The following is a 25,974-nucleotide window of genomic DNA, read 5'->3' on the forward strand; positions in this document are numbered from 1 at the left end:
ACAAGCATGGTTTTAGGAACATATCATCTACAGAAGTAGGGAGCTGTTGATATACAATAAACATGCTTCCAATTATATTTGATAACATTTTTTATTAATTGAATTTATAGGACAGCAATGCCAGAATGTTAAGATTAAGTTTATTACTTTATATTCATAGTCACTCATAATGTCACACATCTAGCACAAGCAATTAAACAGTAGAAAGCCTATAATCCACAATTCTAATCCCCGAAGGTCATTTGACCCTATATACTTCTCAGAGAAAATACTGTATTTCAAAACAAAGAAACTTAAAATTCAATCTTCCTTTACATGTTCTGAGTCTCTCCATAATCATCATCACAGTGACACTTACATGAAGTCAAGATGTCACTTAATTTTCTAGCAGCATTACCTTAACTTAGGCAAGTAACCCTATTTAGAAATTATGTTAAGCATGCCCACTAGGCAGCGAGGAAAATTGTTCTATTAGTAATACAGCTAATATATCGATGGACTCAAGGTCAAAATAAACATGAGTAAGAAATATGAAGGATTTGTACATTTGCTATTAACATTTTCATCTTCTGTACCATGTATCTTCTGTACCATGTATCTTCTGTAATGCTGAATTTCATCTATTATCAGGTTTTCTATGTAGTATACACCTAGGATCAAAAACAACCTGGAGAGTTTTTGAACGAAGAGTAAATTCATCTGATTAACACTCGCTGGCAGAATTTCCAGAGATTAGAAAACATGGTTGAAGTCCCCATTTTTCTAAAGTTGTGTTTCCCTGCCTGGGCAGTAGTTAGGATGCAGTAAATGGTCATTTGTAGTACAAATTTCCTTCCCAATTCTTGTGGCAATGGCTGCTCTTTCTCTCATGGTCATAAGGTTTTGATATTTTGTAACACACTTCTTCTTCAAAACAAAAAGCAGTGCAATACTTAAGAAGATGGACACGGTTCCCAGCAACACAGTTAGTCCCAGATATATGTGTCTAAAAGAAGAGAGGAAAAATCTCAATCATAATTATAAAAACTCCCCAGATAGAAATGAAAGGTCATAATATCTTGGTCATTTTCTTTAAAAATGAAGAGTCACCAGGTACAAAAGATTTTACTTTGAGCACAGACAATTGGAGAACATTCGTTAATATGAAGCAATATCTTAGTAGTGCCAACATTTTAAATGAATACTAACTACCTAATCATTTTCATCTTCTGCTAAATTGTTCGCTTAGATAAAGAGAACATACTCCTATTCATCTGGGACAGCCTTGGTTTATGCTACTCTTTCCCCATGTAATTTTTCATAGTGCAGTTTTTGCTCTGCAAAGTGTTCAGGTTCCAATGAAGAACAATGTGGTTACCCTCCCTCCTTCAGACTTTGACCAGATTCACTTCAGAAGAAAAAGTGCAATGAAGTGATGCTAAGTGGAATCAGTGCTCTCAGGAGGCCAGAATGACGTAATGAACCCGACATTAAAATGCATCCCTTCCACGAGAAGCCTTCAGTTATACAATCTCTCAGAAGCACTTAATCACAGAAGGACAGGGTGAAAGATTCATTCTAGTTCCCCCTGCAAACATATTCTTAGCCTCCAATTGAGTTATACTGTCTTTATATTGATTTGAATGCAGTCTTAGCAAATGTGAATAAACCAGAAATTATACTTCCAGATCAGGTCTCCTTCAAAGACTAAAATAAATTTCTCACATAACATCAGACCCTGCTAAAATACTCAATCTTACTTGAGATCATCTTTTCAATTCACATCCAACTTACACGAATCAACACCAAATTTATTCCTCTCAAAAATAATCAGCTTATCAGTCTAAAAAGAAAAATCCTTACTTTAAGTCATTGAAGTTTTCATCAATAAGGACTCTAAATATTTGATGAATTGAACTGAATGATTCCATAGTGAAAAGACGTGCCCCACCACCCCTACTCACACACACACACACACACACACACACACACACACACACGGAACCTTTTACTCTCATGCATTTCAAGTACTGGAATAATTGAACATCAGTTTGGCAATAAAATCCAGACAGAGTTAGAGCCAAATCCAACTCTTGCCCAGGGGGATTACATCTGACGTCAATGGTACAGTTTGGCTCCGTTTGAAAAAGAAGAGAATTAAACCAAAAGTGTGACCTGAATTTAAATGCTTCTGAGTTTTGGGAAATTACTTATGCATTTGTGTGGATAAACTTTTAAAATTCTACTCTCTTCTGGAATTTTAGGTCATTTTCGTTTGATGATTACATATTAAAAATGGCAGTAAAGTGTATGGATGTGTGTGTGTGGGGGGGTTGAATCAAAGTGCTAGCCAAATAACCATATAATATAGCATCCGATAAAGCTGACCCTTCTATTGGATTAGGCTGTTTTATTTATTACAAGCGATGGAGCCACAGGAAAAAGAAGCGTGTGAGCAGCATTGTGAAAGACTGGGATAGTATAGCGCTGAGGGAGCGGGGACATGTTTGACACGGTACCTGAAAGTGTTTGAATCGTATAACCTACAGGATCCTCTGCTTCCACAGCGTTTTAAACCCCATTTGAGGCATGAGGTGTCAATGAAAACTCCAAAATATATGGGGGCTGGAATTCCTGCTGTGAGAGAAATCATTGTTACTAGAATGACACATCTTTCGAGTAGTCTTTTAATGCAGATTACTGGACCCATGTTGTTATAATCAAATAATTAGTGTTTGGGAAACAAAAATGGCAACAATTAGTTATGGACACCTTCAAAATCTCTATCCATCATCTATTCTCTTAAATTCCAATCTCATGGAAAACCACCATTTGTTTCTCTCCAGGATAATGCTTCTTCAAATGTAAGGTCATTGTCTTCCTCCACGGATCGGTCCCTCCATCACTAGTCACCAGTTGCTAAAGTTACAGCTTTGGAAGTCATCTTCCCAAGAATCCTCCCGCCCTCTCCATGACTACCATCATGTTTAATCTGCTCCCAGGTCACTACACTTTGCATAATAGATGAATAGCATTTACTTATAAAAATGAAAGACAATAGCCTCAAATGTGGATTATACTACAACATGAGATAAGAATGAAGTTGTTAAAGATTTGATTTTACTTGTATTCAGAATACATGCCCATGGAAGCGGCCTTCCAGAAACCAAACATCATCTGGCACTGGGAGCCTCTGCTACACAAGAGCTCTTTCAGGGTGATGGGGGAGCAGGGCACTAACACACCCACAGGGAGGGTATTGTTTATGTCTCCACAGGAATGAGAGAGCGGGACCAGACCCCATCCCTGAGCACCAAGTCTCGAGGGCAACATACTGGCCTGGAGCAGTGAACTCACAGAGAGGAAAGACAGGACTGAAGATACAGACCAGGGAGAGTGGCGGTTCTGACCAGAGCACATATAGGTGCAAACTAAAAGGAAGAGAGAGAGAGAGAGAGAGAGAGAGAGAGAGAGAGAGACTCATCTTTACTCACCAAGCCCCAGGGATGATATCCATGCTTGGAGCAGCCAATGCCCATAGAGGACCATAGGGCCTCAATGATCCCTCACTGACCCAGAGAGCTACAGGGGATAGTACTGGAGATATTGTATGTAATCTGTGCCTTGCCTGCCCCATGCACAGCTGGGTGAAACAAGAAGGGACTGCAACATTGCAGCAAAGGGAGCAAAGAAACCAATTCCCAAAGAAATCCTCAAAATAGACTTCTGACTCGGTGGGGGTGGGAGGGTGGGGTACAAGACTTGGCACCTCATCAGACCCGATTGGAGAACACTCAAAGGGTCAGAAGACAGACCAGGAGCTATCCAAACTATCCATTGGGTTTCTTTCTTTCTTTCTTTCTTTCTTTCTTTCTTTCTTTCTTTCTTTCTTTCTTTCTTTCTTTCTTTCTTTCTTTCTTTCTTTCTCCCTATGTCTATTTATATAAGATAGGCAAGACAAACAATCCCAAAGAGAAAGCAATGGGACTGGTTGGTCCTGTGGGGACATGGGAGAGGAGGAGTGGGGAGGGGGGCAGGGAGCCAACAAACTCAGGGATAAGGGAATAAGAAACCTAAAATTGATGGCGAGGAGGGCATATAATGCCTGGTGGGGTTTGATCAATTGCAATGTATCCAAGAGGAATTACTGAGAGCTGAATGGAGGGTGAGCACAATAGTGGGACAGGTAGAAGGTGAAAGGAAATAGATGAAAGAAGTAGGTGGCAACAGCTATTTACAGAGGTATAACTATAGGCATGTATATATGTAAATATATTAATTTATAATGAAAGGGATATAACCCAGTGTACATATATTTATATGTTAAGTATTAAGATAGAAGACAGACTTTGGGCCTCTAATCAAGGCCCAAACACAAGAACACTTTGTTCTAATAACCTGGCACTCTTTGACACTCACCTTCCTGACATGATAACTGAAGAAAAAATGGGTGCATAAGCAAATATGGTAAAGATAATGGATGGTTCCTGGCTATCAAAAGATAGAGTCTGGGGTCCTAAAGGCTTGAAGTTAAGCAAGCAGCCATCTAGCAGGAAAGCAAGAAAATCCATGTGGAAGAAGCACACCAGCCTGTGTGATCATGTTGATGGAATAAGGTATCAAGTATCAAAAGATCCAAAACAAACAATTATATTGATGGGAAAGAGGAGAGTTGAAGTGGAGACTCAAAGCCCATCTGTAGACAATTGTACACGTCACCACAGAAGGGTTACAAGGAAGGAATGATTCAACAAGGGTGCACTATAGCACCGATGAAACACACATCACTCCTCTAGTTCCTGAAAGCCCCCCCCCACCACTACCATGACCCAGTTCTACCTTACAAATCTGGCTAGACCAGAGTACACACACATGGGTACAGATAAGAGCTCTCAACACATGGTGTTCAGGACAGATAAACACCTCAGGAACAGTAGTGGGTGTAGCAATATCATGAAGGTAGGGTGATGGTGGGGCAGGGGGTGGGGAGGAGAAAGGGGAGCCCTATCACAAGGCTAGATATATAGCCCACCCCCTAGGGGAAGGAATAACAGAAATATGGGTGAAGAGAGACAGCTGACAGTATAAGATATAAAACAACAATAATATTTATTTGATCAAGGATTCAAGAGGTTGGCAGGGTGAGAGAGGGAGGGGGTAAAAGAACTGATATCAAGGGCTCAAGTAGAAAGAAAATGGTTTGGAAATATTGATGGCAACATATGTACAAGTGTGCTTAGTACAATTGAATGGTAGATTGTTATAAGATTTGAAAGAGCCCCCCCGATAAAATGATTAATAAAAAAATAAACTTTTTAAAAAAGAGCTATTTTAAGTTTTAAAAAGAAAAGATGCCATTTGGAATACTAAGGCATGCCTGACCCAAGCTATGATATTTTCAATCACTTACTATGTGTGCAAAGCTGCAAACTAAGTCTGGCAGACCAAAAAAGCACTGTCGCTCTTGGACCAATGTGTTGGTGTAGACTAGGATCTGTACTATGGATTTCCAGAAGAATTACACATCTGTCTGGAAAAAACACGACCAGAATGCTCCTTAGAAGCAAAGATGGTGAGATTTTTGTCTCATGAATGTTGGACATGTCATCTGGCAGGGCAAACCCCCCACCCCCTCCCTAAAACCTCACTGCCATTGAGTCTAGTTTGACTCATCGTGACCTTACCGGGCAGGGTAGAACTGTCCCTGTGGGGTTCCGAGACCGTGGCCCTTACTGGGAGTAGAAAGTTCATCTTTCTCCTACAGGCAACAGGTGGTTCAGAAATGCTGGCCTTGCAGTTAGCAGCCCAACATGTACCCACTATGTGTCTGGGACTCTTATTCACTATTGAGGTCATTTGTTTAAGTAGATGATTTCTCAAGACATTTTTTTCTGAAATAGTGCTGCTATCTACTGGTCCTGACTGTCTTTCCAGCTTCATTGTGAGAAATATTCTTTTCTCTATATTTCAGACACCATCTTGAGTGGATTTCTTTCAGGGTTTAGAATATGCTTCTTCTTGTACATTTGCTATAATTTTCTTTAAACTATCTTTCCTTTTTGTAGTGAAAATGTACACAACAAAATGTGCAGTCTCTTGACAATGTTTACATGTACAGTTTAATGACAAAAGTTATATATTTATCTTGTATCCCCTTCCTCAGTGTCTCTACCCATATTGTTTCACCAGCAGTAACTTACAGTCCCTGCCCCTGAAAGACCTTATATGTGCTTGAAAGTCTGGAGGTACATTTAAAAAAAATGGAAATACATTACTTTTTCTCTTTCTTCCTCTTAATAACAACTTGTCCTTTGAACTTCAGATGAAATGTTATTCCTTCAGTGAGAGTTACGTCTGACATCTTGAACATCATTCATTTCCTCTGCTCTACATTCCGTAGCACTTGCACTTCTGAAAAGGCTTGTTTACAGCCTGTCTCTCCTGCTAAGCTCTAAGTTCCAGGGAGTATTTACCATGGCTCCCTCCCTGTGCTAGAGACCCTAGTATATTCTCAATAATTGCTTCTTGAAAATTCAGTCCCTCTTCGGGGAACACAAATATCTCTTATATACAAATTTCAGCACAGCTCCATCAAGTGACTTCTCACCTTGAATTTGTGTAAGACAGACTCCTTCACGTCTCATAAACCGCTACCCTGTACATCATTGTGAAGGGTCAGAGAAAGCCTGGTCTTTAGCAAGATCAATTAGTCACTTCCACAAATTCTTGCCCTTTTCACCAAAATACATTGCAGCGTGCTATCTGCTCATAACTCAAGTTTATGCAGTGTGTGTCATACTGGGGGTCTGTTAACATTTGTCATTTGGTCTACCCAGGATTTTAAAAAATTCATAGCCAATATTTCAAACCCAGGAGATTTCACATAAAACCCCAGATTTCTGGATGCTCTTAAAAGCTCTGATAGCTGGCAGCCTTTGGTCACAGTTGGCTAGAACTGAATAGCAGCTGCCTTAACCGGCCTCCTGCACTCCTTTCCCTCCTGGCAGACAAGGCGCTCACTTTCCTGCTTGTTACTGCTTCTTCCCTGTCTACTTCCCTCAGTTACATCAACTGCCTGGACCTTTTTTGGCCTTTGAGCTTTAAATCATTAAAAAATTGTCTTACATATGCCGCCTCTGTTAGAGAATTGCTTTGTATGCTCAAAATAATAAAATATTCTCATTGCATGAAAAATGTCTAAGATACTTATGATACCTATAAGTTTTAGGTACAAAGCGTTCCTCTTTAATAACAAATAGAAATTATTTTTAAATATTTTATATTTAAACGGGTCTGTTTAAAGGTAACTCATGTTGTAACTGCTTCAATCAAGAATCATCAATAAAACATTAGGTGAAGGATTTTGGAGAGAAACAAAATATTCACATCATCTCAAAGGATCATATTACAGATTACTCAGGAACTACAAAATTATATTTTACAATACTAGAAAGCTGATGGACGCCACTGGCCCCAAGCAAGCTCTGTGCTCCCTGATCTGATGTACTGAGGAGCACACAGCACACATCACCCGTGTAGTATCCTTGCCCCAAATATCTCATCTGGCTATGAGGGAATGTCAAATAGCTCTTGACTTAAAAGATAATGGAATTGTTCAAGATGTCAGATGGAACGTTTCAAGGAACTTTTAGAAACCCCTCATATAAACACACGCAAAACAACAGACAAATCAAAATGGTGAAATATTTTGCAAAACAATTGTCTTGGCCTCTAAAATATCACATACACAAATAACAAAAGAGAGGGGATTGCTGAGCTCACAAATACATGGTAGCTAAATGCAGAGTGCAACATGTGATTGCAGCTTCCCTCAAAATAATAAAACAATAACTCCCTCCATAGAATTTTTAAAAGAGTCTATACTTCCTTCTATTGGAATGACTAAGAATTTTACCTTTATTTACTGTGTATCCCCTTTATTTCTTTTAAGCAAAATGAGTTCGTGGTCCAATATTCCTTAAATTTGTTAAGTACCTTGTGAACTCATAACTTTATATATTTGATTTATTTCAATATCCAACATATTTAAAATTTATGCTTCACTTTCCATATTCATATTCAATTTTTATTTTAATATATAAAATTATTTTAATTTATTTTGTTTCTCAATTTTCTTACTTTAGGTTAATCTCCTCAAGTTTGTCATGTGAGCACTAAACATGACCCTATATTTCTTTTTAAAAATCATTTTATTGGTGGCGTGTACAATTCTTATCACAATCCATACATCCATCCATTGTGTCAAGCACATATGTACGTTTGTTGCCATCATCATTCTCAAAACATTTGCCTTCCACTTGAGCCCTTAATATCAGCTGCTCATTTTCCCCCTCCCTCCCTCCCCACTCCCCCTTCCTCATGAGCCCTTCATAATTCATAAATTATTATTATTTTGTCATATGTTACTCTGTCTGACATCTCTCCCCTCCCTCTTCTCTGCTGTCCATCCCCCAGGGAGGAGGCTATACGTAGATTCTTGTAGTCGGTTCCCCCTTTCTACCCCACATTCCTTCCACCCTCCAGGCATCGCCACTCTCACCACTGGTCCTGAAGGAGTCATCTGTCCTGGATTCCCTGTATTTCCAGTTGCTATCTGTACCAATGTACAGTGAATTTCTATCATTGCTCTAAATTCAAATTCAAGGATTGATTTGTACTGATTTGTTTTATCTTAGACTATTATCATTTTTCCATTATGCTGAAAATATTCATTTCAGATATTAAAAAGGCCTTACTTAATTCATTAAAAGATACAACTATTTCAACATAACAATACCAGTATGATAAGACTATCAAAACAGTTTTTTAAAAAGAATTTTTTGTTCCTGTTAAATTAAAATTATAAGAAGTTTACATACTTTCAAATTAAAAATTGTATAACAAATTACTTTCCAGAGTTTCAATTACATCTTATCCTTTCTCTTCTCTTTTCCCACTATAGACAATTAATTTTTTATTAGTTACTAGTTTATGCTTTCAATGTTTCTTTTAAAATAACAGCAAACACTTTTGGGTGTTTATAATATTTTCACTTTTCCACACTTATTATGTAAAAGGCACTTGACATACTATGGGTAGCTTTTACATGGCCTTTCTAGTCACACTTTTGTAATTACAACTAAATGTTTGGGGCGGGGGCAGTGGGAACTACACAAATAAAGACAGCTTGCTAAAAATGCAAATACAGTGCATGGCCCTTTGTGTGTGAGGGAACCATACAAATAACTTATATGGAACACCCATTCCATGATTTGACATGACTTGAAATGATCCATCCCAGAGGTAGAAAGTGAGAACTCACTCCGACCAGGAAGAGTTGGGACCTGGGGTTCCTGGCTGAGAGCCTCTTACATTCAAGAGACACACAGAGACATTGGTCAGTGTAAGATATGAAAAAATAATAGAAATTTATAAATTATCAAGGGTTCATAAGGGAGGGAATAAATGAGAAGCTGATACCAAGGGTTCAAGTAGAAAGAAAATGTTGAGAATGAGGATGGCAACCAATGGATACATGTGCTTGACACACTGGATGGACGGATGGATTTTGATAAGAGTTGTATGAGCCCCCAATAAAACGATTAAAATAAATTAGTTAATTAAAAAACAAACAGAGATGGCACAAGATAGCAAGAAGCAACAACCGAGTCCTGGGGGCCACAAAAAGAGGAGAGGGGAACAAGAGCAGTGAGCTTCCTGTTTCTAGGAGCGTGGTGATTACACGGGGTGGCCAACCCAAGGAGCCGGAGGGTTGAGTACTTGCACGCATGCGCGTCCTGGAGGAGTGGGTGCCTCGGAGTACTTAATGGTGGCGCCAAATAGCTTTGTAACATTTGCAGAGGGACCGAGGAGCTGACTAAGAGACCTGCCTGCAGTCACAGCTGAGGTGTCCTGGGGCATTTGGGACCATGAATTGCAATCGATCACTTCCCCAATCAATCCCATAATCATGAATATGGTCTATGCAACAAATGACCAAACCCAGAGGAAACCCAGAGAGGGAAACCCAGCCAGGCAGAGCTGTCATTAGAATTGGTGAAAACAGTTAGGGAGAAGAGATATGTTTGACTCCCAACGTATAGGAATCAACTGTCAGCTGTTGACCCTGATTCCACTTGCTCCTTGTGAAGTTACAGGAGGACAGGCATCCTGTCATTATTTTTAATGACATACTTTGGATATTGCTAATAGTTTGCTTCCTTTCATTTAATACTGTATCCTGGAATGAACTTGCTAAATGAGAGATTTTTCTCCTTCCTGCCTAATGTTGCATAGCATACTATATGTGGGCTTGTCATAGTGTAATCAATAAGAGTCATATTATTGGACATTGAGACTGCTTCTAGTCCTTTGCCATTACAATAAATAATGCCAGGACTCTACGACTTACACATAATAACTAGAATTATTTCATGATCTGTCTAGTAGATTTTTGGTGTCAATTTTTAGAAGTTGGATTGCTGGATGAAAAAGTAAATGGACACGTAATTTTGATAGCAATTGCCAAATAACTCTGCAGCAATGGCACCATTTTACCAAGAGTAATGTGCAAAAACATCTGTTTTTCCGTACATTATGAATAAAGTTTGATAATTTGCCAATCTGATATACAATCAATGGGCTCTTAACATAATTTGTCCTTTGTTTGTGAATTAGGGGATCATATCCCATATTTGGAGATATTTGCTTTTATTTTTCTACCAAATGGCTATTCATATATTTTGTGTATGTTTCTAATGGGTTTCTAGCTAATTGCTTCTCCGTAAGAGGCGCTGTCTCGATCTGGTGATGAAGTGGGTGCAAGGACTATTGGTGCTCACTGAGTTAGCCATGGGCAACCACCAGCTCCTCTGAGGGAGAAAGCTGGAGCCTTTGGTTCCAGGACAGCGTTCCACCCTCCGAAACCCACAGGGGCAGTTGCTGTCTACATGCCCTACTTACTAGCCAGGTGTTAGAATAGACTGATGGCAATGAGATCTTTGAGTTTATTGTTTATATAATAGGGGTCTTAGTCCCTTGCCTATTATATAAATTCTAACCTGTCCCCCAGCTTACCAACTTTTTATTGGTCTGGCTTATGGTAGTTTTTATATTTTCAAACATATATATTTCTGACAGAATCAATTTTATGAATAATTTCTGTTGCTTGAACCTCTGTTTACACTATAGCCTACTGTGATAGTTAGTTTATTGTGCCAGCCTGGTCGATAAATACATGGAGGGTTAAGACAAGGGTGGAGGGATAAATGGCTCTGTAAGCCTCGCCTTTTGAGTTCTTTGGTCTCAGGTCTCTTGATGGTCGGACCAGGGTGCAGCTGCATTAGCCAATTCCCTGCTTCAGCTGGCAAGACTTCCTGTAAGACATCCCCAAGGAGAAGCCTAATGGACCTGCTCCAATGCAGCCCTGGGTCCTGAAGCAGCCGTATGGAGACCCCTGCCAGGGTTGAGATGCTTACAAGTTCACTGACTCAGCTTTCCTCCTATAGTCGGCATCATTGCGTGTGTTTTGTGAGATGGAGAACTTTGTGGATTGGTGTTGGACATATGGGCTAATGTTGGACTTGTGGGCTTGGGCAGCACTGGGTTAGGATGTTTTCTTGACAGGCACTTAACCTTAATACAAAACTCTCTCTTATACATGGGTTTCTGTGGCTTTGTTTCTCTAAAGTACCCAGACTAACACACCTATCTAAAAATACCCAAAGAGATGTAGATATTGAGGCCAATTCCTGACTGGCCAATACTGTTCAGGAATATAGTTCAAGGTCAATAACTCATATTTCTTTTAGATCACCTCTATACCATATGGCATAAACTTCCATTTTGTTACTTCTACAATTTCATCAGGATTAGATTGAACCTGTATACTTTCTGTACACATTTATGTCAGGATGTATGCAAGTCAAACTTCCTTTCAAATGTTTAAAGCTATGAGTTTGCTTTTAATCCCAGAGAGATTTTTATCTACCACCCCCGCCACCACCCCGCCCTGCCAAATGGCAGAGGATCATACACAACTATTTCATTTTCTCTTTTAGAATATAAATTCCTTAAGGACATAGTTATCTGTCTCATACACTCAGGTTTTCTGTGACTTTTGACTAATACATATTATAAACACCTCACAGTCAAAAGAAATATATCAATTATATTGAAAAAATCACCAACTTAAAACCATATTGCTTCAATTACTTGAATAATCTTAGCTTTCTATTTAATGGCAGATCCTTAAGAAGCACATTAAACATAGTTGGAAATCATTTCTTCCATTTAAATAACTGGAAATTGTCATAAGCATTTTTTTCCTACTTTCATTTCAGAGGGTCCTTTCCTAACAGCAATGGCCTATTGACAATAGCCTAATCATAGACGAAGCAAGATTATGAAACAAAAATTGCCATTACTCTTATCAAGTTACTTTATTATAACTCAGGAAAGTATTGAAAATAAGTATTGACACTCATTTTTGGTGAAAAGAATGAGAGATTTAAAGCAGGAGAAAGGGAGGGAGAGAAGGAGGGAGAGAGCAAAGGGAGGGAGGGAGGAAGAAAAGAAGTTGAAAAGGAGGGAGGGATAAAAAGACTTAACCAACTGCTCAATTAATTATAAATGGTAATTATGCAAAGTTATTTAGAAAGGCATTTGAAATACACTTCTAATAGCTACTGTGAATTACAGCTTGGATTATATTTACCAAGGACTCTCACTGCTAGGGTGTAGATGCCCAGGGCAAAAGACTTGAGTTGTGGCTTAATGCACCTAAAACCAAAACATTATTATAAAATATTTATATATAATCAGTTAAAACAAGCAACACACATGAAGTTATATTAGTTCTCAATAGCATATATGGACAAGTCAATCACGTATTAGGCATTAAAAACCCAAAGCATAAAAAACACTGCTGTTGAGCTGACTGTGACTCGAAGGTTGCGAGGCTTTTATGGACAGCGGGTTTAAAGCCATGCTCCAAATGATGTGCTGCACCGGGGAAGGCTGCTGCCAAGACCTCTTCAAACTGTTAAAGAGCAAAAATGTCACTCTTGAGGATTGCAGTGCCCCTGACCTAAGATGTAATATGTTTAATCTCCATGTATGCCTATGAACGCTAAGCAATGAGTAAAGAAGACCAAAGAGGAACTGAGGCATTGGAATTATAACAGTGATGTAGAATATTGGAAGTCTATAGATTTCCAGAAGAAAAAGGTAAATCTGTCTTATAAGAAGGCCATCTGGAATGCTCCTTCCAAGTGAGGATGGTGAAACTTCATCTCACACACTTTGGACCTTGGCTATGCCATCAGGAGACCCCAGTTCCTGGGAAAGACTGTCATGCATGGTGGAGAGTGAGCAAGGACTTGAAAGACCATCAATGAGATGGATTTACACAACGGCTACAGCAAGGGGTTCAAACATAACAATCGCAAGGGTGGCCTGGCTCCAAGCAGTGTTTCATTTTATTGTGCAAAGGATTGCTATGACTTGGAGTCAACTAAACTGCACCCAACAACACAAATTATGTGTGACACTTCAGAGAGTTTATAGAGTGGATATTTCTAGAAGTGAAATATTCCACTGCATCTAACAACACAAATTATGTGTGATGCTTCAAAGAGTTTATACAGTGAATATTTCTAGAAGATAATTGCCAGATTACAGGGCATATTTAAATGATTTCAGGTAGAGTAAAATCATAGGTACTTAGCAAAATAAAATAAAACAAGAAAAGTAAGAAGAAATTGAAAAAAACTGAAGTGACAAAAATAATTAATAACCTATCCCAAATTTGGGAGAGTTTTAGTTGAAAAGCCCAGGACTCAATTGACCTAAATAATTATTGTGGCCTATGAAGTATTAGGACGGGATAACAGGGGACTGATTTTATTAGCTAAGTGTGAGCGTAACTAAAATAATAAAAGCAAAATTAATGCAGTTGTATAAATATAACTGATTGGCATATGAATAAAAATACTAATAATTATGTTGATATATAATTGTTACAGAGTGTAAGTAAGTACACAATTTGTGCTATAACAGTTCATCGCTGCCTTACAAGGGGAAAAAACGACAACTTTTCTCATTCAACCCAAAGGCATTTATCTGACATCAAGCACCAACACTTTGGTAAGACTGGTAGTGTGGGTGCTTTAGGAATGTGTGGTGAAGACATCAGATGGTGCCAGGCTATCAGAAGGAATAGTATACGAGTTCTTAAAGGTTTGTCTTCCAACAAGCAGTCATCAACTAAATTCCCATGGAAGAAGCATATCAGCTGCCTGTGTGATCCAAGGATCGTAGGCAATTGAATTCACATATGAAGGAGGTAATGGTATCAGAACTTAAATTGTGAACACCTGGTTTTCAGTAGCAGCCAGTAGATGACAATAGAATCTCCAAATCCATTTATAGGGTCCACACATGGATTAAGCCAGTGAATCCCCTCAGACCAAAGTAGAGAGATATGAATAGCTGAACAGGATTGTTATCCACCAAAAAGCATTGTAAAGTCAATTATGGTAGATGTAGTTAGGCTAAGATGTACTAGCTTATCATTTGCTCTCTCTTTTGACCCATTTTAAAGTTGGGAACTGAAAACAATGAGTACAAAAAAGAAGAAAATGTTCTAAACTTGTTTGTGGTGATGATTGTACAACTCTTTTTAATAGGATTGAACTGTTGAACTGTACAATATATAAATAATATGTAAAGAAAACTTAAAAAATGAACAGTAGGGAAGTGCCACTATGGGAGGTGGGTACAGTAGAAGTCCGATTCTCTACTTGGCCCAGGTGGCTACCTGTCAAGTTGAAGAAATGTCTGCCTGGGAAGAATAACACTGTTTGGAAACCTTAGGACCACGTTTTCTGCTCTTTCTAAACCTGTGCTGTCATTTGTCCAAACAAACACCTCAGTTATCCACACTCCCTTTTGAGAACAACAGATTTGGAAATTATTTGTTCTTTTTCATTTGTGAAGTAAATTTTGTAGTATAAAATATGGAAATTAGAAGAGAATGCACTATTCTTTGTTAATCTCACTAATGGTTACTATAGGAATTAATTTAAGAATCACTCATTGAATCTCATAAAAGCTTGATTTCCAGCAAATTTTACCTCTTATGAGTAATAATTTAGGCTATTTTGAATGATTGTTTAATAATAATATTTGAAAATTTAATTTAATCAGAAAAAATAATCAAAGAGAATCTTGGTCATATTATGTTCTAAAAGTTGAATTTTTATATGTTATTTATAGGAATGTATAATAAGATGATCAATTAAAATGTTTAAGCATAAACTATATTCTGTAAGGACATTCGTGAAGACAGGAAAGTTGTTACATATTTGACCAAAAATTATTTTTTCACATAAGTTTTTACAAATAGAAATTGTACTTATTTAGTGTTCATATTTTTGTTTTCCATAGTATTAACCTTGTTTTATATCTAGCATAATTTCTAAAACTTTTCAAAGTAAAATACATAATACCTCCTTAAGGAGAATATAAAACAAATATATTGGGAAAAATTGAAGGAAAAGTATGGACAATTAAAGCAAAGCAAAAAAAAATCAAACTCACTACCATTGAGTCAATTTGGACTCATAGCGACCCTGTAGGACAGGGTAAAATCCCCTCTGGGGTTCCAAGACTGTAACTTGCTTATGGGCGTAGTTAGCCTTGCTTTTATCCTATGATTTGGCTGGCGGTTTTGAACTACCGACCTTTCAGTTAGCATACTCAATGCTAACCACTATGCAGCTAAGGCTTATTGGGTGATTTTGAAGACACCATGGAATACATCTAAAAGATGCTCTTAATTATTATACTTTTTAAACATGAGTATTTACAATACTCTAGGAATTACACAGTAACTATTATTTAAATTTGTGATTAAAATGATGAATTATTAATTTTTAAATATGCAATGGTTATATAGTTTTGTAATTCTTTTAGGGTTTCATTAAAAAACTGTGATCATTGACATGCTATTCAGGAATCAGAATCCTCAATTATGTCAACAGTCATGAAATGCCTACAGATAATTGCCTACTTATACAAATAACAAATGTAAAACATTGTGGTATTAGACGAGCTCTTAAAGTATCTTATAAGTTGTATTACCTGTATAAATCTAGTGAAGCTACATTCAATCCCAAACACATTTTGCGTATCGTACTTACTACTATACCACCAGCTTTAGAAAGTAGTCTAATAAATGCATTGGCTACAATGGTGTGGTCACCAAGGTCATTTTCTAGATTAGCAGCTAGCCAAATATCTTAAAACTCTTTTTAAGCAGATTTTTTTACACCAAAACCTAAAGTAGAAAACACAAGTGATAGAAAAACGTGGACCACTTTACAAGGAATCAAGATGATTTCACAGAACAGAATTTGAATCACGGTTCTTGCTGATGACATTGCATTTTAATTCAGAGTTGGGAGAATAAATGTTCACCTCAGGAGCAATATGTATCCAGGTATGCCACCTAGAGATAGCGTGTACGATGTGATGACTGAAACAGCAAGGAAGTACAGAAACCTTTGGGGACACCCATTGTCCTTTGGACATCTGCCCGCAGTGCCAGAAGAGTTTCCTGATTGAGATGGTTGGATTCCCACACAGGCGCAGTTATAAAATATCTGAAACACAACAGGGAAATATCCAATTATTGCAGTAATATTAAATAAAACCAGAGATAAATACATATTCAAAGGCGCCCCCTGTGCAGCAGACAAGCATTGTGTCAATCAGCAGGGAAAATTTTTTTTGAACTTGTCTTTGTTAGACCAAAGTGAAATCTACACAGAAACATCATTTACTATCCAACGAGCCTATAGTTGGTCTACATGCTGCAGAGTCTGTTCTTCAGCAAATCCTATAAACCGTGCTCATTTCTTTCATTATTGCATCCACACGGAAGCCCTGCTCTTTCTTATCTTAATGACAGCAATGGCCTCTTCAGAGTCAAGCTGCTTCCATTCATTTCCAGCCATCCCCTGTCTTCACAGAGGTCATAAAGTGACTGTGTCCAAATGTCAGTCAGGTTGGTCACTGCCCTCCAGTTGACACTGACTTCCCAGTACGTCGATGTAGAGGATCACATTCTTACAGTGCTTGACAAACTCTTCACGATGCAGCATCTGAATTCCCCTCTGATCTCAGTGCTAACCACTCTTCCCATTCTCCCTCTGCTCAGGTACACTTGTCAGTTCCCAACTCCGCCTACTCAAGCCTCAAGCCAGTTTGCCCATTCCTCATGGCTTTGTGCTTTCTCTTCCAGAGCAAGGCTTCTTGCAGATGGGGCACCGTGAGCAGCTGCATTGCACACGTCTGTTCAGCTCTCATTGGCGAGGCCTTCCTGGAGCAGCCATTCAAAAGAACAGGACTTGCATTCTTCACACAGTGATCACCACTATTGACCACGGTGATGTGCTTATCAGTAACCGATTTCCCCACAAGGATGTAGCTTCCCAAAAGGCAGATAGGGCCTGTTTGTCATCATCGTACATCTGAAACTTAAAACAATGTCTGGCCCAATTTAGGCAACTGATTTGAATTCATCATTTGTCAACTTTGGTACATTTGCATTAAAAATGGGCAATGGGCACAGGGTGAAGATGGGACAGTATTTATAGTGGTCACAAGAAAAACTATTTTTAGTGCATGAAAATTAGCAAAGAATAAGGTTATCTGATCAGTTTCTTTCTAAAAATTTATGTGTGTATATATATAAAACTAGTTGTAATTTCCAACATAGATGAGTTTGTGAATTTTAAAACCTACAATAAAAATCATTTTTCAGAAAGTGATAATATAGATTATTTTATGGTCAGGAAAAAATTATTAATCTTAACCTCCACTTTCTTGGTAATGTGAGCTTAGGCAAGTTCCTTATTGTAGCACTTCAATTGTCTTCTGAGGCAAATGGATATAATGATATCCAATTTCTTGAGTACCATGGGATTCAAATATATTACTATAAATACTCAAGTAAAAGCCAGTTTTTAAGCACATTTTTATGCAGTTTGTTTGGTAAAATTAGCTGCCTCGGCTAATAGTCGGGTTGGTTTATACTCAAGTATATATGGTAGGTTTAAACTTAAATATATATATAAAGTAACTGTGGTAGTTACATAATCTGTTGTCAATTCGAGAACATTAAGAGTGAAGGGGTGGAGTTTAGCCTGTCAATCAGGTCATAGCTTGATGACCTCATTTGGAGGTGCTATGGAGATAAATAACTCACTGAAGGCGGGACACAGGCTCACTCCCACGAGACATTTCTGTTGACAAGACACATGCAGCTACACTAGAACTCTAGAGACGGAGGAGACACATGGAGACCCCTGCCAATGCTGAGCTGCTTACACTGCCACTGGATCCACAAGACCTTCAACCCACTGGCCTCTGATCTTCCTGCATTCAGCATCAATGCATGTGTTTTGTGAGTCTGAATAGAACTTTATAGATTGATATCAGACATATGAGCTAATATTGGACTGATGGACTTGATCTGGACTGGGCTGGGATAATTTCTCAATATTCAGTGCTCTTGTATATAAAGCTCTTTCTTATACACATATCAATGTCTCTGGATTTGTTTCTCGTCTACACAAACTAACACAGTAACTTTCTCAATCCCTTGCATGCAACATTCTTAATAAATGCTAGTTGTGCTTTGGGCAAAACTTCCTATAGTCGTAGACAAAGGAATAACAATAAAAATAAATAAAATATGAAAAGAGATTGGACAAAAACTTTTTTAGATCATTGTGTTAGCCTTATGCATAATTGCTAGAGCCCCGAGCGTCCTACTCTTAAGTCAAACATGATACAATAAGCAGAATATCCACAAGTGTTCATTTATGAGTACAGATGTGTTTCAGTATTAATGTTTAGTTGATAAGCACATGTAAACTCAATTTTGGTTGAACTTGCAACCCTTCCAAATTTTTCGATAAAGGTGGATTCAATTAGTCACGGATTTTAAGTGGTCTAACCCCTGTGCTTTATCCCTAGGAGTAGACCTGGTGGTGTCGTGGTTACACGTTGAGCTGTGATCCTAGAATCTACAGTACAAAACCACCAGCCATTCCTCAGAAGGTGTTTTCTACTCTTGCACACACTTACAGTATGTGAAACTCCCAGACGCAGTTCTGTCCTGTCCTGTAGGATTGGTTGGAGTCAGCACCAACACAAAGGTTGGGACAGAAATGTAAAGGTGTGATAAATATTGTTAATTTATTAATGTTGTCGTATATCAATGCTCTCACAATGGCTTTCCTTCCTATATTGCCAACACTATCTTCCTTCATTCACACTCATCTGCTCTTCTTATTATTTCACATAATAGTTTATATTCCACATGCAGACTCGTGCCAGAACCACTAATTTCTTACAAGTCCTCTTGTGCCTGGGACTGGACTCCTTACACTGGCCTTGATTTGTCCTGACCCTTAATCTACAAGAACAATGGGTCTTGGGGTCAGGCGATGTGGATTGCAACGCAGAGCTTATTTAGCCGTATGATCTCATCAAAAGTTCACATCCCTCATCAAAAGTTCATAAATTAAATGAAAGAATAAAATCTGATACAAAAGCTTTTTACAGTTGTTGGTTCTAATTCTTATCTCAATCATTTCAACAAGCTCAGTTCCACTAGTGATGGGCATACATTTCTCGATCCCTCACACAAACGTTCAGGAGCACAGTAAAAGCAAGGGTTCCTATCAGCGCTGGTGGACTGTGACGTTCATTCCTCTGCGCTCTCGAAGTTCAATATGCTCTAGTAGACCCCAAAGGATGGATTTTAGATGAGATTCCTTACAATATTTGCTCCATTCCTGGTGAAGCTCTCACAGCCAGCAAGGCATGCCGATGCATATGTGATTCCATTTTCTCCACACATGGGCTCCCATTTTGTCTCTGAACATTTACATCGCGAATTGCAATCGGAAAATAGTGCTTCTTGAGAAGAAGAGACCATTTTGCTTCTGCAAAGGAATAGAAGATTCTGCGTCAATACCATGCGGCAGACAGCCTCTTCAATTTTTTAAAATCATGTTTATGAGTTGGGTGATACAAATGACACTGCTTACAAAGACGACACACTGGAAACACACTTGACATCAGAAATCAGCTAACGGAATGCCAGCTTCTGGTTATAAAGAGTGTGCCATTATCCATCAGCTTCCTGGGAACAGTTATCTTGGAAAGTGTACTCCTTCGCACACGGTTTTTTCTTAGCTTATTGCTTTGACAGCAGTGTACTGGCTCTAGTATAATCTGAAATATTTCCATGCAAACGTGAAAATGTCCATAAAGGCAAGTAGCAAAGCAAACTTTTGAAATAATTGGTGATGCTACTTAAATACTCAGTCTAGAATCAACATTCTGTGAGGGCAAGATTTAATTGTTTGATTCCCTTTCATTGTTTCCAGCACCAAGAATAAGGTCTGGAATATAGCTACTGTATATATTCGAGTATAAGCCAAGATTTTCAACCCACTTTTTATGCAGTGTTTGTGGTAAAATTAGGTGTGCCTCGGTGGATAGTCAGGTTGGCTTATACTCGAGTACATATGGTATCTAAGAATCAGGATTTCTGGGAAGTAATCTAATCCAAGGAGATTGCTGTTGTATTTTGGAGGAAGAATCTGTCATTTGGGCCCATAATCTTGAGAGTTATTTCCTATATTGGTTTTGATCATAATTTCTTAATCAATGTAATGTCCTATTCTGAAGGAAAATGACTATGGGTTAAATACTGTTAGTTAATAAATTTGGATCTCCTTGGTATATGTATTATAAATCCCAACATTTATGCCTGTGTTTCTGGTTCTACTGGGAATGGGCTGCTTCTGCAATGTTAATGAGGCAGGGTTAGTGTAGGGTGTGTCTTCAGTCAATCTCTGTGGAGATATAAAAGAAAAGCAATCCAAGGGCAGAGATGGGTGAAGAGACATGCAAAGCCATGAGAAATGATTGGTCAGGAACAGAAGCTTAGTAAAAATAAGGACTTTTATCCAGTGCCAACACAGGAAACCTGCCTCTAAAATGGATGTCCTCAATTCATGCTTCTTGTTCCTAAATTACGTGAAAATAAATGTGTGTTGCCTAAAACCAGCCCCCTTTGCTGTTCTTATTATAGCGGCACTCGATAGTTACCTGGAAGGTAAAGACAAACCTTTGAGATGTCCCTAGAGTAAAAGGGCACTTAACCAGGCCTACACAAAAATGTAATTTTATTCTCTTCCATAGCTATCAGTTACTACTGAGATCCTTATAGAGAATGTAGGGCGGAGGCATAGAAGATTGTAGCCGAAAGGAACATTGGAGCGATCCGGACTCATTCACTCACTTGGCCATACTAGCAAGGTCCAGAGACGGTATGCAACTTGCTCAACTTTATACCATTTATTAGAATCCTTGTCTCACATCAAGCTTACCCCCATTATTGCAAGAAAGAAATTGCTTTCATTATCAAAACTAAAGCTGAATTAATATCCAGAACCAAAATAGCTTTTTGGAATAAAGCAACTCAGGATAAAGCTTAGAAAGATTTGTGTATGTGTGTGATTTTATTAAGTCTATTATTTTCTCTTACTCAAAGTTACTTAATTTTATCACCTAAAGCAGTGGTTCTCAACCTTCCTAAAGCCGTGACCCTTTAATACAGTTCATGTGTGGTAAACCCCCAACAATAAATTATTTTCATCACTGTAATTTTGCTACTGTTATGAATCAGGTGACCCTTGTGAAAGGGTCATTGGACCCCCCCTCCAAGGGGTCGCGGCCCACAAGTTGAGAACTGCTGCTTTAAAGGGTTTTAAGGAGCCCTGGTGGTGCAGTAGTTAAAATGCTCAGCTCCTAATCAAAACATTGATGATTCAATCCCAACAGCAGTTCTTCAGACAAAAGATATAGTAATCTACATTCATAAAGATAACAACCTTGGGAAACCAAGGGGAAATTCTACACTGTTCTATAGAGGTCTTGAGGCATAAATTAATTATATAGCTACTATAATAAAACTATGTTGACAAAGCATTATGATTAAACATGTCAATGGCAAGAATGTTTCACAAATATTTCAAAATAATGTCCAAGAAGGGTCAGGTAAGTCCCAAGACTTACTACTAACCACTAACCACGCTGATGGTGGTTCAAACCCATCAGCTGCGTTGTCGGAGGGAGATAAGGCCATCTGCTCCTATAGCCTCCGAAACCCGACACAGGGGCATTACGAGTCGAAATAGAGAGACTCATTGGTAAGAATGCTTTTTTTGTTGGTTGGTATGTTTTTATATCCAAGGGATTAAAAATATTTCAAAATAGGCATGAGAGATGTTGGCCTCTCATTTTCATTTATTTATTTCTTTTAATTTCACACCTTCCAATTCCAAAGAGATTCTTGCAGACTAAGTCTTTGCTATTGTTGAGGATTTCTCAAAAATATGCAAACCAATTTTAAAAGAAGGGTTGTATTCATTTTTAAACAAAGATTGTATTACTGCAAAGCAGTAATGATCATTCTAGGTGACTAGTTTGAAAAAGAAGGTATTCTTTTATGGAATGACTATATTCTTTTATTTGATTTTCAACATTCCATAAATTATTATGTAAGCACACCTTTACTGAGGTTTCTAAATTTGCTGTATCTATATGTTGTGTGTATGTTATTGTGAAAAAATGATAGTAACTTTTGAGTCACGCTATTTTCAAGTCCTTTCTAAACACTATATTCTATAAATGGAGATAACAAAACTCACTTAGTAAAGATGTTCTGAGAATATAAGGGAGGTAATGCAAGTTAATGTACTCTGTAAATTGTAAAACACCAAGTACTCTGTCCCTGTCCATTGACCATGTGTTTCAGAGGGTCTAATAGAGATGCCCCAGAGCATCTCCTTTCTCCAGGACTCCCTTCCAAATTATGTTCACAAGTAATCCTTTTTTACGTACATTCTGGTTCTTGCTAAAACAATACTGTACTAGGTTAAATCTATCAATCTTGAAGTGATAACTCTCAGAAACCATGTTGATTCTGTGACTCAATAGTGACTCTATGTAGCCCAAGTAAAACACACTCCTCTGGATTTCTGAGACTGCAAATCTGTACAGGAGTAGACAACCTCATCGTTCTGCGGGGAAGCTGATCGTTTTGAACTTCATAGCTTGTGGTTCGCAGGACAATGTATAATCCACTGCTTATAGCAAACATTTAAAAAAAAGATATGATGACATTCCACTCTGTTACACGGGTTACTATGGACCAGAATGGACTTGATGGCCCAACAAGAACACATAGATACAGAGAGCTGCTTCTGGGAACGGTCAGAGGTGGAGTGATGGGAAGGTCTTTTGAAAGGGACAAATGTGGTTCAGACATGATTTAGAAGTGCCGTCACACATCCATTTGAGAGAGCCTGACTCTGAACGCATCCATAAACATCCTCTTACCAACTGTAAGGAACCCAACTAGAGAGAGCTATCGTGGGGGCCACGTTCGAAAGAGTCATTGTATTCTGAAAATGCATGTGATTTAAGGACACACAGACTATCTAGAATGGCATGAAAACCTCCTTGATTATCCAGGCGTAGAATATATTTTCTTCATGAATGAAGCACTTATTTTGTGGCAGTCAAATACATCTTCCATGAACTCTTTCTTGCTTAAGTCTTACAAAATCTTAAAAGGCAATTTGAAAAGTGAATCTATACTGAATTAAATAATCCATAGATCTATATTCAACTAAGAAGCTAAGAACTGTCAGAGGTAAAATTCAAGGTCTCTGTTGTTGTGTTTCAATGATAACTTGACCCCGTTAGTAATGTAGGCCTATTATCTAAAGTGAGTATAGGTGTAGCTTTTGCTAAATCTCTCTGAGGCATACTTGAGGTGACAAATTTTGTCTATAATAACCGATCCCAAGTCATGTGGAGTCAGTTGGGTCACATTAAAATAATCATTTCCTTCCCATAGTTTTAATGTTTGAAAACAAAGTTAATCTAGTCTCAAAATCCATGCATAATTAATTTCATTAAACAGCCAACCCTTCATGTAATAAGTGGACATACCCTTGGTAGGTGACAGTTAGTCCTGCCACATCAGAATTTTCACAGCCCAGTGCAAACAGGGAGAGGAACAGGAGGTAACCAAAGACAGATGATCCCAAGTAGAGTTTTGCAGCTCCACACACTCCAATCCTGAACTTTTTCATAACTATCCCCCCAGAGAATATTCCAAGAGCCACTGCCGGGATGTTGATAAGCCCTGAGGAGCAGGAGAAATACATCATTGCATCAATCTTTTGAATCACTATAATGTGTAGTCTCTAGAATAATTTCTCTGTAACTATACAAAGTGATTCCATAGTGCCTGGTGCATTACTAGACTGTACTCATTTAAATTATGACAACTTTCAGTCACTATCATCTACCGAGACTGGCACACATTAATACTTTCCTGGAATCTTCGATGTGTAACTGGGTCATGGAGAAAGGATAGCTCAAGTCAATCATTTTAGAGTTTGTATAGGACAATGCCTTGCTCAAGTTAGGAAATCAGTAAATCCCGAGAGAATCAATGAATGAATGCCATTCTGGCTGGATCCCAGAAAAGACAGAAAGAATCCGATGGCATTCAGCGAATCTTCACTATTATAGATAAAGTTTTATATAAAAGAATATTAAGCACCAGGAATGCAGAGAATTTTTTTAAAGTCTTGGTTTGTTTCTTAGCCAAACAAGTTTGTTATTGTTACGGTTGTTTGCCTAGTCTCTTAGATAATAATAGCAATAAATAACATGAATGCATTGTCTGTCTATAATAGACCAGCCCTCTAAGTAAGAAGAAAATGTATTGTCTGTCATATTTGAAATTACAACAATCTTCAGGGGTAGACCTATTATCTCCATTTCAGAGAGTGATTTCATTCATTATCATGGTTAAGTGGCATAATATAAAGTTGAATGTAAGCAGTCTGATTCCTAGGCTACACTTTTAATTTATGTTACAACAACTCTTCTGTCACTTCAGAAAAGGATTTAGAAGATAGTAACCTTGTTAAATAAATGTTCAACCTTATTAGTAATCAGATAAATGTTCATGTAAAACAAGATGAGGGAGAGTTCCAACAAAGTGGATGCAAACTCCAGACTACAGACTCCCACTGCCAGACAGACTCCCACTGCCAGACAGACTCCCACTGACAGACAGACTCCTACTGACAGACAGACTCCCACTGCCAGACTCCCACTGCCAGACAGATTCCCAATGCCAGATAGACTCCCACTGCCAGACTCCATACTCCCACTGACAGACTCTCACTGACAGACCCCAGATGCCCACTGCCAGACTCCCACTGCCAGACTCCAGATTCCAGATTCCCACTGACAGACTCTCACTGACAGACGCCAGACGCCCACTTCCAGACTCCAGACTCCCACTGCCAGACTCTCACTGACAGACCCCAGATGCCCACTGACAGTCTCCCACTGCCAGACTCGTACTGCCAGACCCCAGACGCCCACTGACAGACTCCCACTGACAAACTCCAGACTCTCATTGACAGACACCCCCTGACAGACTCCAGACTCTCACTGACAGACTCCAGACTCTCACTGCCAGACCCCAAACTCCAGGCTCCCACTGACAGGCTGTAGACTCCCTACCAGAATCCCACTGCCAGACTCCAGACCCACTGACAGACTCCCACGGACAGACTCCAGACTCCCACTTCCAGACTCCAGACTCCCACTGACAGACTGCAGACTCCCAACCAGACTCCAACTTCCAGATTCCCACTGCCAGACACCGGATGCCCACTGCCAGACTCCAGACTCCCACTGCCAGACTCCAGACTCCCACTGCCAGACTCTAGACTCCAGACTCTCATTTCCAGACTCCCACTGCCAGACTCTAGACTCTCACTTCCATACTCCAGACTCCCACTGCCAGACGCCAGA

At 38.7% G+C, this 25,974-nt stretch overlaps 1 protein-coding gene across 3 annotated transcripts in view; it reads right to left on the reverse strand.

Annotated features, from left to right (window-relative positions):
- Nucleotides 1-762: 762 nt before the first annotated feature.
- SLCO1C1 (solute carrier organic anion transporter family member 1C1) overlaps nt 763-25,974 on the reverse strand; it is a 61,577-nt gene continuing 36,365 nt past the window's right edge. For 2 of the 3 annotated variants that reach the window (XM_075553064.1, XM_075553063.1), the window contains 6 exons: nt 24,085-24,280; nt 19,832-19,997; nt 16,459-16,643; nt 12,695-12,759; nt 2,499-2,616; nt 763-985 (listed from right to left, as the gene is read on the reverse strand). In XM_075553064.1, the coding sequence (XP_075409179.1) occupies nt 763-985; nt 2,499-2,616; nt 12,695-12,759; nt 16,459-16,643; nt 19,832-19,997; nt 24,085-24,280 (953 nt within the window). Of the gene's footprint in view, nt 988-2,397; nt 2,617-12,694; nt 12,760-16,458; nt 16,644-19,831; nt 19,998-24,084; nt 24,281-25,974 lie in introns of all 3 variants that reach the window. The other variant, XM_075553062.1, reaches the window with a different exon arrangement.

The sequence above is a fragment of the Tenrec ecaudatus genome, chromosome 6 (genome assembly GCF_050624435.1).
Source record: "Tenrec ecaudatus isolate mTenEca1 chromosome 6, mTenEca1.hap1, whole genome shotgun sequence".
NCBI classification, from domain to species: domain Eukaryota; kingdom Metazoa; phylum Chordata; class Mammalia; order Afrosoricida; family Tenrecidae; genus Tenrec; species Tenrec ecaudatus.